This window comes from Anolis carolinensis, unplaced genomic scaffold (genome assembly GCF_035594765.1).
Source record: "Anolis carolinensis isolate JA03-04 unplaced genomic scaffold, rAnoCar3.1.pri scaffold_14, whole genome shotgun sequence".
Classification (NCBI taxonomy): Eukaryota; Metazoa; Chordata; class Lepidosauria; order Squamata; family Dactyloidae; genus Anolis; species Anolis carolinensis.
The window spans coordinates 10,985,691-11,001,546 of NW_026943825.1; the positions used below are offsets into that span (position 1 = coordinate 10,985,691).

Consider the following 15,856-nt stretch of genomic DNA (forward strand, 5'->3'; position numbering starts at 1 on the left):
CTGTCCTTTAGAAAGAAATCAAAAACATTGCTGTGCAAGCTTTTGCACAGTAATGCAGTGCAATAAGTGAAGATGGAATTATGCACAATCACGACAGGAAGAGCTACTTGGTTATGATTTTGGATGGTGTGGTTTTAATATTTATATGGTTTTTTAATGTTATATTTTAATATATATGTTTATTTTATTATATGTCTGTTTTATGTGGCATCGAATAGTTGCCTATTGTAAGGCCGTTCTGTGTCCCCTTTGGGGTGAGAAGGGCGGGGTATAAAGTAAATAAATAAAAAAAACTACACCGCAAATGTTTGCCAAACATAGATTTAAAATCCAGGGGGGGAAAGGCAGTAAAATCAAGACTACAACAAAGGACCTCTTGAAAACTTGGATTTTTCAAGCTACCTTTGACTGAGGTGAACAGTTGATTGAGTCCCCACCTGTTCCTATAGCACAGTCTTTTGTTCCTTATCACGGACAGTCATGAGCTCTCCTAATTCGTTGCACAATCAAAATTACCTCTCCATCAAGACTATGGACTGAAGTGCCATGATATCACCTCTTTTAATGGCCATGCTTTTTACTCTGTTGAAGCTGTGTTGTTGATCTACTGTGATTGTTATGTATTTTATATTGTGTATTTTATACTGTTGTGTTTTATTGTATGTTGTTGGGCTTGGCCCCATGTGAGCTGCTCGAGTCCCTTCAGGGAGATGGGGCAGGATAGAAAAAGAAACTTATTATTATTATTGATACATTCAGTAAACTTTCATCAGACACCTTACACATCAAAACACATAAGAGAAAACCAAATAGGAGAACCTGTAGCTTGAAGGCACTTCTGCTCTTCACTTTTATTCAAAGAAACACTTTCCAAAGTAAAGTTAAGAACACATTATCAAGTGGAGGTGTAACAATCAAACACAAAGGAAATCATGGCAGCCATGAAATTATATCTTGCAAGGAGACAAGAACGGAGTCCACACAAACCAGCACAATCTAAAATAACAAATACCTAACAGATAACAGATGGCCTAGATATGGAAGGCATAATAGGAGTTTGGCACTCAGTTCCTGGGTTTCTCTAGATCCCCTTGTTTTCTTTCCCATGATCTATCGGTCTACCCACATAGAAAACTTATATAAAAGATGTTGCAAGCTCCACTTCAGCCATCCTACTTTTCAACCCCAGCAGAGAAGTGAAGTGGAAATATTTTGATTGAATTTTTTCCCCAACAGAAAGCCTCCCAATGCTATCTTTTTCTACTGAGAATTTACACATTAAATACACATGTAAATAAATCTCTGCTTGCCCATAGTTGTCTGGACTGTTTACTTCAATTCCTCATATTAAATAAACAAAAGATAGACTATGAAGCTCTATTTTTTTCTCCCATACAATCAAGCGCTGTCAAACCTTACTGCTAAGAACAGACTAGAAAATAAATGCACTGCTAAATTTACTTCTCTTCCACAAAAATGTCGTTACTTCCCTTATATTTAAGAAAAAGTGATTGCATCTGAAAGAGCACTGTTCTTTTGGGGTCACATACCTAAAGATAGAAGCACACAATCTACCTTATGTAGTTCATCCCCTTTGCCGAAGTTTCACCATCAGTCCTGAGTGCAAGGTCAAGACAAAACATGATATGTTGCCTGCATCCAAAGACTCACACTTTACAGAAAAAAGTTGAACTAGGAATATTGAGACAGTTTTGCCTCCAATAGAAACAGATTTGATATGCAGTGCTGAGTGAATGAAGTGAAGATACTACAGTTCTACTTTGGCAAAGATAAAGTATAGATATAAGGTAGATCTTTAAGTATGTGACTCTAAACAAACAATGTTCTTTCAGATTCAATCAGCTTTTTTCTGAAATATAAGGGAAGTACAGTAGAGTCTTGCTTAGCCAATGTAGTCAATGTTTTCAATACATTGTGATGTTTTGGTTCTAAATTCGTAAATACAATAACTACTACCTAATGTTACCGTGTAACTGAACTGCTTATTCTGTCAATTTGTTGTAAAACATGATGTTTTGGTGCTTGATTTGTAAAATCATAACGTAATTTGATGTTTAATAGGCTTTTCCTTAATCCCTCCTTATCATCCAACATTTTTGCTTATCCAACGTTCCGCCAGCCCGTTTATGTTGGATAAGCGAGACCCTACTTATAATTATCTCAATATTATTGCAAATGGTCCTGGAAAATAATTTCCACATAAAGCATTGAAACTATACACGCTAAACATCATTTACAGCATCTGAAAGCTTTCCAGAATACGTTCTGATTTATCTCTGAACTCCAAAGAATGCTGGTGAAAATCAAAGAGGATAGAATTACAAGGCGATGAGATGACACTGCCCCCATAGTTTTTGACCTAAAATCTTTGCAACTTCTGTTCAGATCTTGCTGGTTGCCATTCCACAAAATATGTCTAAGTACCCACAGCTCTCTTCAGAAGAGAGACTGACAATATCTATTTAGGTAAAGGTAAAGGTTTCCCCTGATGTTAAGTCCAGTCATGTCTGACTCTGGGAGTTGGTGCTCATCTCAATTTCTAAGCCGAAGAGCCGGCGTTGTCCGTAAACACCTCCAAGGTGATGTGGCCGGCATGACTGCATGGAGCGCCGTTACCTTCCCGCTGGAGCGGTACCTATTGATCTACTCACATTGGCATGTTTTTGAACTGCTAGGTTGGCAGGAGCTGGAGCTAACAGCAGCCGCTCACGCCACTCCTGGGGTTTGAACCTGGGACCTTTCGGTCTCCAGTTCAGTGCTTTAACGCACTTCACCACCAGGGCTCAATATCTATTTAGCCAACTAATAATTAATCGGTCAAGGATGAGCTATGCTCCGGCTGCGTTTGCTCTCCCTGTATTGGGAACAAGTGGCCAGAGAGAACCCTAAAGGGGTGTTTCTCTGGCACAAACTCCACTAAAATGAATGTGGCCCAACAAAGGCACCAATGAATGGGCCAGCCAGAAACTGGCACTTAGCACTGACTAGATGTCATTAAAATAGAATAGGAAGAGGTCAAAAATGGTGGGTACTCGCACCAAAAAAAAGGTTACAGCTGATGCATCTGGAAGCAGTCTGTTTAAACTTACAGAGAGCATCCCTGTTGCCCAGCCAGGTGAATGAATGGCCTTTCATTCAAGCTTGGCTATGGTACCAAGAACCATGCTGTATTGAAAACAAATTCAATCCCTTCCCAAATGCCAACAAGACTCTTCTCCTTCCCAGGCGGTCTCCATTTCAAAGGAGAATCCTGCTGCATTTTCAGCCAATGCATACCAAAGTTCTAAAACAGCAAGTGGAAAAAAGGCCTACTGTTGGATTACAATTCCCACAATCCCTGACTACTTGCCATAAGCTTTGAGTTTCCTTTGTGAAGAGAAAAAGCAGGTTATAAATAAACATAATAATAATGAGTTAAGAACTATGGGAGTGGCCAGAAAATTGTTAGGTCTCTCCTCAGCTAACTCCCTGTCTGTTGTGAACTCCTCTGCCTTTCTATAGGGATTACAATTGTCATTTTAGCTAAGAGTGGGGAAAATGCAGCCCTGGGGATGTATACGTGAAGTCCTACTGGGCAAAGTAATTTGGGAATAACAACTTAATGTTGCCCTTCTCCATTTTTGTTTATTAAAAGACACAGTGTGTCAGATTAGCTGTAAAAGCTTAGCTTTAGATAGATTTGGGGAGAACGTATGCATAAAAAACCCATCTAAGAGTTTTAAAACTTTTGAAAATTTCATCAAAAGGGCTTTAACACTAGCCCCCGAAAACCATTCTGGACATATCAACGTTTTTATTATCAGAAGCGAACCGAGGGTACAGTTGTAATGTATTTAAAAACACATGCAAAGTTTAAAAGTTGGCATTATACTAAATGTCCTTTAACCAGTAGCTGGCCACTTGGCAACTTGCAGCATGCAACCAACCAAACTTTGCTAAGAACACAAAATAAAGCTGACAAAAATTGCCACTGGTCAAGCCCCTTGATGTGTTGGATTTCACCTCTCATCAGTTCCAGCCCAAAACACTGAAGAATAGCCCACTTTTTCCACAGACATACAAGGATAATGAAGCTGGCCAATCCAATGTTTTTATATATATATATATATATATATATATATATATATATATATATATATATTTAAATAGCCATTAGTAAATATTTAAATATTCAGAGCATATTTCAATATGCTTCAACAATGTCACAGAATTCTCAACTGGAAAGGGTCTTCCAGAGGCCATCTAGTCCAGCCCTCAACTCAATGTGAGATCTCTATTTAAATAACGCCAGAAGGTAAACATCCAGGCTCTTTCTTAAGATGCCCAGAGACCCTGCCACTTCTTTCGGTCATAGGTTCCATTGCCAAGCTGTTCAGTTGAAACCAACTTAAAAACACTAGGCTTAGTGTGACAGCCCTTGATATGCCATCGTCACCCTTCCATTTTTCTGGCACCAGGCTGGACATACCCAGATCCCTCAACCTTTTCTCTTTTCTTTTGTCCTCCATAATGTGTAGCATCCTTCATTGGCCTTGTCTCAACCTACTCGCCCTTTTCTTAAAATGAGGTGACCAGAACCAAACACAAGACTCTAGATGACATAAGTCCAGACTACAATGAAAGTATTGCTTCCCTTGACTTGGAAAACATGATCCTATTAACTCAGGCTAAAATAGTGCCCTATTTACTCAAAAGTAATGCTCACCATTTTGGCAAAATTAGATTTGTGTAATATAATAATCTTAGTTCTGAGCCAAATCAAAAGGGAAAGCTGTTTCAGGAGAACCTGGAATTCCGCTTTGAGGGATGCAATTTCTAATTTAATTGCCAAGGCTCAGTGATATGCAATCCTGGGATTTGTAGTTTAGTGTGTTATCAGGATTCTTTGGCAGAGAAGGCTTAAGACCTTGGAAAGCTACAGCCCCCATGACTCCATGGCATTGAATCAAGGCAATTAAAGTGGATTCATACAGCATAGAGGTACCCAAGGTCTTCCTTTCAATTGCTAGAGCTTTTGGTGTCCTAACACTTTTGTTTTTAAAGAACGGATTGTAAGCAAGCTGTAATGCACATCTTTTGGGGTCAAATTACAGAGAGTACACTTTTGCCGCTGTGCACTACTATCGGCAGCAAATGCTTTTCTAGCTTCAAAGTTTTGAAATTTGATGGTGCACTGGACTCGAGTCAATACTATTTGCCTTTTTTGCTGCGACACCATGCTGCTCAGTCATGTTCAACTACAAACCGACAATAACCCCAAGGTCTTTTTCACAGGAATTACTGCTATGCCAAGTGTTCTGTGTTTTATATCTATTTGTTTTTTGTGGCCGGAATGTAAAATTCTAATATTTCATTATTAGTGATTTTCAAAGGAAAGAGATGAGCTGGTTTGGAATGGAAAAATTTGTGTGTTTTTTGGGATCACAAAACAAGGAGACCATCCAACTTTTCTAGACTCTGTTCTGAAGCATTCAAGCAGACAAACAACAAAGTCACAATTTCTAAGTCACTAGAAGCCATAAAAACAAAGAAAGAAAAATCATATGTGCAAACACTGTTGACTTCATGAAAAAGGGGAAGATGTTCTTAACAAATTCCTACACGACTGATTCATCCACAAATTGACTATAAATCTTTCCAATTTAAAGAGCCATGTTGACTTGAAATCCGTCAATACAATACAAACATTTTTTTACATATGGCATAGGGCCAATTGGACAGATTTAACGCACAAGCAATTTAACACAGGATTAGCACATGCATTGAAATTGAAGCCTCTTGTAAGTTTCTGTCACATTTCTTAATGTATTCTTCATTGCCATGGCACAGTCTCTGGTGACTCCAATTGTTTGCAACCTGAGTGACAACATCATTCCTCAAAAGTCCTTTAGATTTGAAAGTACTCCCATAAAAACCAAAACAATTGTTCTTCCTGATTTAATTTTAATTCTGGTTCCCAGGCTATCCTAAAGTCAACAAAGGCAACGTGTCATCACCTCTCCCAGTTCTACTTTTCTCTCCAGAGGCTGTATTACAGAGTTTCAAGCACACGATTGACAGCATCAGTAAACTGTGCAGGTTTTCTATGGCTTCACCTTTACAGGAAAATATCAATTACAGACTAAGCAATACTTTGCCCTGCAGGAACAGGTTTTGATTCAGATCAGATACGGAAAACTGTTCGTATAATATCCAAGCTCAATTACACAGACTCAAGCAAAGGATCAACACAGATTCTTTGTGCACTAGTAAAATGCTCACTTGGGAATCATGTTTTCTTGTGATCCCAACAGCATCCAAGACAGCAGGCTGAAACAGTAGGGTGAAAAAAGCAGGAAGAGACTATTTGAATGGAGTCAGAGAAATCAAGGCAATTGCAGTTTTTTTTCTCCTTTCAAAAACACAAAAAGGAAAATGGATTTGCCTAGATAAGTAGAAATCAGTTTGCTTCACTGGTTCCAAGACCTCTTCGTTTGTCTTTTTGACAGTCTATGGTACTATCATCACAAGACTGTTCTTAAAAGCAGCAATCTGGCTGGTATCAGCATTTATGAACAGTTAGACAATAAATACAAGCCTATCTGAGTTTCAAGATTCCAGATTCTTGGCGGCTGGGAGGCTATCCCATTGTAGAAAAGTTTGATTTTTTTAGGTGTGATGCATCTATATATTTACCATTATTATTATATTTCAATTGCCTTTTATAAACTATCTTAAATTATTAATTTAAAATTATTTTCAGTATTGATTCTACTATCTATTATTTTAACTATAAATAAACTTGTCAAGGTCCAAGCATTTTTCAGGGACTTGTTTGCCTTGTTACTTCCTATCTAGAGAGATAAAACAGTTTTATTTTCCATCCAGATCTTGATTGCATCATTTAGGCTCTGGATTTATCTATGTGTTTGAAAGTTACAAGAGTCAACCTGCTTCTAAGGAGACCAAGTTACAAATTTGAGTTTAAAAGTAAGTATCACTACAGCTGTTTTATTTATCTCTTTCAATATGGATGATGTCTAACAGAAAATTATCTTATAAGTTATTATAACCTGCTGATCAAGGTGAAAATAAAAGAACACAATAAACAAATTAACAGAAGATTCACAGTGAAAGCCATTCTAGGACCAGAGCGTGAAATCAAACACTTTTATAATGTAGCAAATCCATGACTCTCACTCTGTAACCTCAGTTCTCTAATCTGTTGAAAAGAAGCAACACTACCAGGGTGCTATCAACAACAAACAAATGAGGAGACTTATCAGGAACAGTACATTTCACTCATTAATCCTCATTCAGGAGAGAAGAATTCAAAACACCACATCTTTCACCAATGGAATATCAAGCCAAGCCTCTCTCATGCTGCACAATGATAGTTCTATGTTGTCGCTTTAACTGGCTATAAATCTTTCCAACCTAAACAGCCATGTTGACTTTAGACCCATCAATACAATACAAACATTTTTGACATACTTCATAGGGCTTAAGCTGGAAGAGACAGGAAACATGCCAAGAGACCTAACTATGGTGCAATTCTTTCTATGGCACTCTCTCATATGTAATCTCTCATTGAACTTGTAAAACAAGCTCATGAGCCGAATTCCAAACTGTCCACCAAACTGTTGGATGCCATTAATGAAGCTCCTATTCCTCCTACTACTCTACATGGACAGCGTTATATCTACAATATTGATGACTCAGAGATATCAACTGCACCAGAGACTTGAAAAACATTATTATAAAGTACTAGCTGTGCCCGGCCACGCGTTGCTGTGGCTTAGTCTGGTGGTGTTGGTCAGTCTACATTAGGTTGTATTGATGCTGTGACCTCCACCCTTCTTTATACTCACATTAGTAGTAGTATTTGAAGTCTGTTACCTTCTTCAATTTTTGTGTTGATTGATAATTGCTTGAGATCCCTGTTGTCTTTGGTTTGTTGTTAATTGTAATGTCTGATTCTGCTGAGTGCGGTTTATATTTTTATTGTGGTACAATAGTCTTTTTTTTTTGTTTTGCCTGTGTAGGTGTTTATTATTATTGTTGTTGTAGTGATTATGAAGGTTGGATAAGTTAGATGCTACTGTATTGTTTTTTGGAGGCCCAGTTTAGCACTGACTGGCCTCTCAGCCTCAGTGCCTGGCTGTTTCTTGCCTGTGATGGTGTTGATTCTTATTGTTGTTGTTGTTGTCATTGTTATTATTGTAATTGTTTTTTTGGAGGCCAAGTGTGAATGTAGGGATTGGGGAGGTGGATGAGTTGTGTTGTCAAATGTTGTATTTGTTATAGTCACAATGCGTTGTTGTGAGTTTTGTGGGTCTGGATTGTGGTTTTGTGGTGTGGTTGTGTTGTTACAACTGAGAGGCAAGGCTTTTGTGTTGTGTTGCGAAGTTTTGTATTTCTGGGTCGTTTAGTTGTGTGCCAAGTTTTGTATTTCTGGGGCGTTTAGTTGTGTTGTTATAGTCACGATGCATTGTTGTGAGTTTTGTGGGTCCGGATTGTGGTTTTGTGGTGTGGTTGTGTTGTTACAATCGGGAGGGAATGCTTTTGTGTTGTGTTGCCAAGTTTCGTATTTCTGGGGCGTTTAGTTGTGTTGTTATAGTCATGATGCGTTGTTGTGAGTTTTGTGGGTCCGGTGTGGTTTTGTGGTGTGGTTGTGTTGTTACAACCGGGAGGCAAGGCTTTTGCATTGTTTTGCCAAGTTTTGTATTTCTGGGGCGTTTAGTTGTGTTGTTATAGTCATGATGCGTTGTTGTGAGTTTTGTGGGTCCGGATTGTGGTTTTGTGGTGTAGTTGTGTTGTTACAATCGGGAGAAAAGGCTTTTGTGTTGTGTTGTCAAGTTTTGTATTTCTGGGACGTTTAGTTGTGTGCCAAGTTTCGTATTTCTGGGGCATTTAGTTGTGTTGTTATAGTCACAATGCATTGTTGTGAGTTTTGTGGGTCCAGATTGTGGTTTTGTGGTGTGGTTGTGTTGTTACAACCGGGAGGCAAGGTTTTTGCGTTGTGTTGTCAAGTTTTATATTTCTGGGGCGTTTAGTTGTGTGCCAAGTTTCGTATTTCTGGGACGTTTAGTTGTGTTGTTATAGTCACGATGCATTGTTGTGAGTTTTATGGGTCCGGATTGTGGTTTTGTGGTGTGGTTGTGTTGTTACAACCTGGAGGGAAGGCTTTTGCGTTGTGTTGCCAAGTTTCGTATTTCTGGGGCGTTTAGTTGTGTTGTTATCGCATGATGCGTTGTTGTGAGTGTTGTGGGTCTGGATTGTGGTTTTGTGGTGTGGTTGTGTTGTTGTAACCTGGAGGCAAGCCTTTTGCATTGTGTTGCCAAATTTCGTATTTCTGGGATGTTTAGTTTTGTTGTTATAGTCACTGCGCCCGCAACTTTATCCTTTTATATATATAGATCAATGGAATGGTTCATTTGTTCAGAAAATGCACCACCATTTCAGACCTAATGCATGCCAAAGGCGCTTAATATCTGGCTGTTCATTTTGCTTGCATCACTTCCCAAATTCTGGGAGACCAGAGTGTAACTCACTGCTCAGCCAAAGAAACTAATCCTTGGCCATGTCACGCTCTCTCGACCTCCAATGAAGACAATGGGGGCAACCTACATCATAATAAATCTTACCAATAGAAATCCGAAGATAGGGTCTCCCTAAAAACTGGCTAAGCGCTGGACCACGAAACCAGGGAACCAAGTTTTGAATCTCTGCTTAAGCCATGGAACACCCACAGAATGATCTTAGGCAAGCCACACTCTCTCAGCCCCAAAAGACAGCAACGACAAACTTTCTCTGAAGAAATCAGGGTAAGAAAACAATGTGTTGGGAACTACTTTAAGGCATATCACCATCGCCACCACAAAATACATTTATAAACTAATTACATCTACATAACACAACAACAATGATGGGGATTGATCCTACTATATAATCTGCAAGAGAACTGACCTAAGACTTTGGAGATAAAGGGTTGAAGTCTCCACTGGGCCTTATAATGGGAGGGGAGGGGACCTTGGGCCTCTTACCATCTTCCTTACTTCAGAATGGTAATTTTGAGGATCAAGCAAAGGAGACGGAAAGCCACACAACTTCCCCCAGGTTCACTGGAGGAAAGGCAAGACTACAAGTGTAATTAAGAATAAATACCAGCTATTAGCTGTCCCTGTTGCTATCCTACCTTGAAGGGCTGTTGCCAAGACGAATTCAAAGACTGCACAGAAACGTTTGTCCCCATATACAAACAATGTCCCCCTATACATTGTGCCTTTAAAGGGTTTAAAAAGGATCCCATCCTCGGGAAAATGTAGGATTTAAATAAGTAGATGCACAAATATATTATTATTATTATTATTATATTATTATTATTATATTATTATTATTATTTATAGACCGCTTTTTCTCTCCACAAAGGAGACTCAAAGCAGAATGAAAGGAAAGCTATTACGTGATCCTATCCAGCATAATGGTGTTTGAACCCTTTAAAGACACAACATGATTCTACAAGAAGTGTGTATGAGTACTATGAACTGATCTATGCAACCCTCTGCACAACAACTTGCAAGGTAGGGGGTTTTTTTTGTTGTGTCAGTCCGGCCGGCACAAGGATTCAACCCACTGCACCACTGGGAGCTCTGCAAGGTAGGTTAAGATACTGTAGTCTTTTAAGAATCAACAATTTAAAAGATTTATAAGCCCTCCAGGGATGTAGGATGGGAGTTGCATGCAATCCAACCGAAATTGTGGGATGTAAGACAGGGATAAAGCAAGACAGCTGTTCCTTCAATTTACCAAGTGATCAGGAAAATACTCAACATACACAAAGGCCAGTAAACGAACCCTTAAAAAATTAAGTGATACCAGAAAATCCAAAGTGGTTTTTTTTAACAAAGGAAAACTGGATTACAAATTGATTGGTTCCATCAAATAATCTCTTTGTCATTTATAAGATCACCATAAGTCAAACACAAGTTAAGTAAGTAAGTAAGTAAGTAAAAGTTTATTTGTATACCGCCATCTCTCCCGAAAGGGACTCAGGGCGGTTTCCAATATAAAATCAGCATAAAACATAGTACAATAAAACACTGAAAACACTATAAAACGCTGTAAGAATTAAAAACAAAAACAAAACATAACAATTGACTAACACAATCACACAAGCAGAAGGAATATAATCTGATATAAATAATCTGAAGGAATATAACCTGATGACAAACAACTATACTATATGTGTAAGAACATGAATCCACATTTTTCCTTTCAATTGTTTTCCTATCTAAAGTTCTATTTAGCTCTAAAACATAAGATAACATGAACACGATTTCCTTCAGTATTTTTCCCTGTGTTCCTACAGACCCATTCATCAATAGAACTTTTAGACAGGCCCTCTCCGTCTTTTTCCCACTGCTCAATCAGAAAAGACCATGAACATATTTTCCTTGCCCTCCTTTGCGCAGGTGCTTTCTTAAACATCCTGTACAGAAGTGTTCTGAAATTATTTGCTGCCTAAAATCGACACAAAAGGATTGCCTCTGTCACGGAAGTTTGCAAAACCTACACTGAGCAGCCCATAAAAAAACAAACAAGGTCCCTGGAAAATAGCCCTCATTCAGAGGGTCTCTATTATTCAAGTCTGACTTGACATCGTGCAACAACCACAATAGGAGAGAAGGAGCAAAACATTCCCAAATTACCCCATCTCCACCATGCTCTTTCATTGGTTCTCAAGACTGCAAGAAACAGGCACGTTTCCCCAATCCCCATCCTCTTCCTATGCAGACCTACCCAAAAAGCAACACTGTCAGCTGTCTCCTCCAACCGAAAAGAATCATGTACATCCCTTCCCATGGGTCTCTGGCTGCAAGGACCTTTCAAGATCAGACCTAAGGACCCCATCCTCACCCCAGACAATGCTGTCTAGTGAGTGGGGAGGCATATGGAGAGGAGGGTATGGGGACTGTGTGAATGTGAAGCAAGTGAAGTGGGTGGTAGGTTCTGCTTTACTTGAAAGTCATGCCTAGCAGGGAGGTGGGAGGGCATGAGGAGAGGAGGAAGGAAGATGTGGATACCTGTACATTGAAAGTTCTTGCAGCCTGAGACCCACAGAGAGAATTGGTCGCTTTGAGTGTTGTTGAAGACAGGAAATAAAGAAACACAAGAGCAATAATATGCATGGTTTGTGTTGGCGGGAGTATGTATGGGAAACAGTGTGCAGTATCCAGAGAAGGGCGACCAAAATGATTGAAGAAAGCCAAGTCCTATGATGGGACGCTTAGGGACCAGAGTATGTTTAGCTTGGAAAAAAAGCTGAGAGAAGGGGATGTGAGAGCCAAGTTTTACTATTTGAAAGAACGTCCCATTGAGGAGGGGGCAGGTTTCTCTTCTGTTGCTCTGGAGACTAGGATACAATGGAGCAATTGATTCAAATGGCAAGAAAAAAGGATTCCACCTAAACATTTGGCAGAACCTCCTGATAGCAGGAGCTGTTCAACCACTGAATATGCTTCTGCGGAGTGTGCTGGAGTCTCCTTCTCTGGAGGTTTTGAAGGACAGGCTGGATGGCCACCTGTCAGGACTGCTTTGATTGTACCTTCCTTCTTAGCAGAAGGGAGTTTGACAGGATGGCCTTTAGGGTTGCCTTCCAACTCTAGTGTAATATGGACTGTCTAGGAGTCTCCTTCTCTGGAGTTTTTAAGGCAGGGGTTGGATAGCAATCTGTGGGGGAAAGCTTTGATTTTGTTGTATAGACTTTACAAGGGGCTGTATGGAGAGTGGGCCTAAAGAAGCTGGATAGCCATCTGTAGAGAAGGCTTTCAAGGTGTCTTCTTTCCTAGCAGGAGGTTAGACTGGCTAGCCCTTGGGGTGTCTTTCAACTGTTGGATTCTATTATTATTATTATTATTATTATTATTATTATTATTATTATTATTATTATTATTATTCCTTCTAGCGAGATTTTTAAGCAGCAGCTGAGTGGCCACCTGTGGGACGAGTTTTAGCTGTGCCTTCCTGCCTAGCAGAAGGGGGATGCACTGGATGGTGGAATATCTTCCAGTTCTAGGATTCTATCATCATCGTTGTCGTCTTTGTTAATAATTATGTTGACGGAATTTCCTTCTCTGAATGTTTTTAAGCAGGGGCAGGTTGGGCTTTAGTGGTGTCTTCCTACCTGGCAAAAGGGGGCTGGATTGGATAGCCCTTGCGGAAGTCTCTTCCAACTCTATGATTCTATTATTATAATTATGATTATTATTCCTTCCCTGGAGATTTTTAAACTGAGGCTGGATGGCCATCTGTGGAAAGGGCTTTAGTTGTGCCTTCCTGCCTGGCAGAAGGGGGTTGGAAAGAATGACCTTTGGGGTTGCCTTCAAACACTAGTGTATTACAGACTCCTTCTCTGGAGATTTTTAAGCAGGGGCTGGATGGCCATCTGTGCGGACTGCCTTCCTGCCTGCCATAAGTGGTTGGATTGGCTGTCCCTTGGGGAGTTTCTTCCATATCTAGGATTCAATTATTATTATATTCATCTTTCTCTAGAGGGTTTTTAAGCAGGGGCTGGATGGCCATCAGTGGGTCAAGCTTTAGTGGTGCCTTCTTTCCTGGCAGAAGGGGTTGGGCTGGCTGTTCCTTGGGGAAGTCTCTTCCAACTCTAGGATTCTATTATTATTATTATTATTATTATTATTATTATTATTATTATTCCTTCTCTGGGTTTTTTTAAACAGAGGCTATTCACTTATTATATGTGTATTGATGTTGAGTTTTAAGGTATTTATTTATGTGCACATTTTATTGCTACATTGTGTTAGCTACTGTTTTAAATCACTGTTTTTATGATGTTAGGTTGTTATGTTGGGCACGTCCCTGTTGTAAGCCGCCCCGAGTCCCTTCAGGGAGATGGTGGTGGGATACAATAAAGTATTATTATTATTATGGCCATCTGTGGGGAGGGCTTTAGTGCTGCCTTGTTTCCTGGCATAAGGGATTCTATCTATCTATCATCATTGTTAATTATTATTGTTGTTATTATTATTAATCCTTCTCCAGAGGTTTTACGCAGAGACTGGATGATCACCTGCGTGGAGGACTTTATTTATTTATTTAATTTATATACTGCTCTTCTCCCTCAGGGGGACCCAGAGCGGTCTTACATAATGGCAGAAAGCCACATATAATACAACATGTAGAAAAACCAAACATAAAACATAAATGAAAGCTGGTATCCAAATCAAATTAAAACAATTAAAACCATGTGACCATTACAAAAGGGGAAATTTCAAGCCACAGTCAGAGCCAGTCTGTGTTTGAATTACTGTAATATTAATCCATCAGGTCATATCAGATCATATCTTAGGGTGGGCCAAATGCTTGATCCCACAGCCAGGTCTTCAGCTGCTTCCTGAAAGATATGAAGAGGCTTCCCTAACTCCCTTGGCAATGAGTTCCACAGCCACAGAGCCCCCACTGAAAAAGCCTTGTCCCTTGTTCCCGCCAACCGCACCTAGTATGACGGCAGCGGGACCAAGAGCAGGGCTTCACTTGAAGATCTTAAGATCTTGAAGATCTCCCTCATAGGGGGAGATACGTTCTGAGAGGTAAGTTGGACCAGAGGCACACTTTACCTGTACCTTCCTGCCTGGCAGAAGCAGGTTGGGCTTGATAGCCCTTGGAGTATCTTCCAACTCTAGGATCCTAAAATCTGTCATCTTTGTTAAAAATGATGATAACGGAGTCTCCTTCTCTGGGCTGTGTGGCCATCTGTGGGGAGGGCTTTAGTGGTGCCTTCTTTCCTGACAGAAGGAGCTGGCTGGCCCTTGGGATTCCCTTCCAACTCTAATATGTGCACGGGGAGAGGAAGGGTGTGTGTGTATGTATGCCTGTGGCAAGCATGGGCCAACTTCGGCCCTCCAGGGGTTTTGGACTTCAACCCCCACAATTCCTAACAGCCTACCGGCTGTTAGGAATTGTGGGGGTTGAAGTCCAAAACCCTTGGAGGGCCGAAGTTGGCGCCAGCTTGGCCTGTGCGAGTGCCTCGTGGGCGGGGCCTGCGGCCTAGCGGCCTGTCCGAAGCCTCCCCGTTTCCTTGGGCTCACCTCGGCGCAGGTTCTGGATCCAGTGGCGAACGATGGTGGCGTGGTGGCGCTTGTTCTCCAGGCACCACGACGAGAGGCCCTGGATGGACTCCATGGTGTTGGTCACCACCTGCAGCTTCCTGTCCAGCGAGGCCTCCAGCGACGACAACGAGGAGGACGCGGAGGAAGAAGGGGCTGCGGCCGCCGAGGAGGACGACGAAGAGGACGACGAGGACGACGACGACGAAGAGGAGGAGGAGGAGGCCTTGCCGCCGCCGGCCGCCATTTTGCCTCCCCTCTTCGGTCGCACAAGCAACGCCGCTGAGGGGAGGGGAGAAGACGCGCCAGTGCGCAGGCGCGTTTTGGCCTCCTCAGCGCGCAGGCGCTCTTTTCGCATGCCCCCGCCCACTCGCCGCTTCCATCCCCGCGCAGGCGCACTGGAGAGCACGAGCATCCCAAGCACAGAGTAGCATTCGAAATATTTATGTATTTATTTATTTCTTGACATTTATATCCCGCCCTTCTCACCCCGAAGGGGACTCAGGGCGGCTTACAAGTTATATGTACATACATATATGATCTATATATATAAAAGAGTGATGGCATCAGGGCAGCGGACAAAACAACAAAAGTACAGGCCCCCCAAGCTCGAAATGACAACACAACCCATCATTCACGGCTCTAGGTTGATACAACAAAAAGAAAAGAAAAATAAAGTCCTAATTACAGGGAGAGGAATAATAGTTTTTTATCCTATTGCTGCCAGT

General features: G+C 40.9%; 1 protein-coding gene across 3 annotated transcripts in view; it reads right to left on the bottom strand.

The window, feature by feature from the left end:
• Nucleotides 1-15,433, bottom strand: part of rprd2 (regulation of nuclear pre-mRNA domain containing 2) — a 50,371-nt gene extending 34,938 nt beyond the window's left edge. For 2 of the 3 annotated variants that reach the window (XM_062965128.1, XM_062965127.1), the window contains exon 1: nt 15,111-15,433. In XM_062965128.1, coding sequence (XP_062821198.1) covers nt 15,111-15,375 — 265 coding nt within the window. In that variant the 5' untranslated portion in view covers nt 15,376-15,433. The remainder of the gene's footprint in view (nt 1-15,110) is intronic. The other variant, XM_062965129.1, reaches the window with a different exon arrangement.
• Nucleotides 15,434-15,856: the final 423 nt, after the last annotated feature.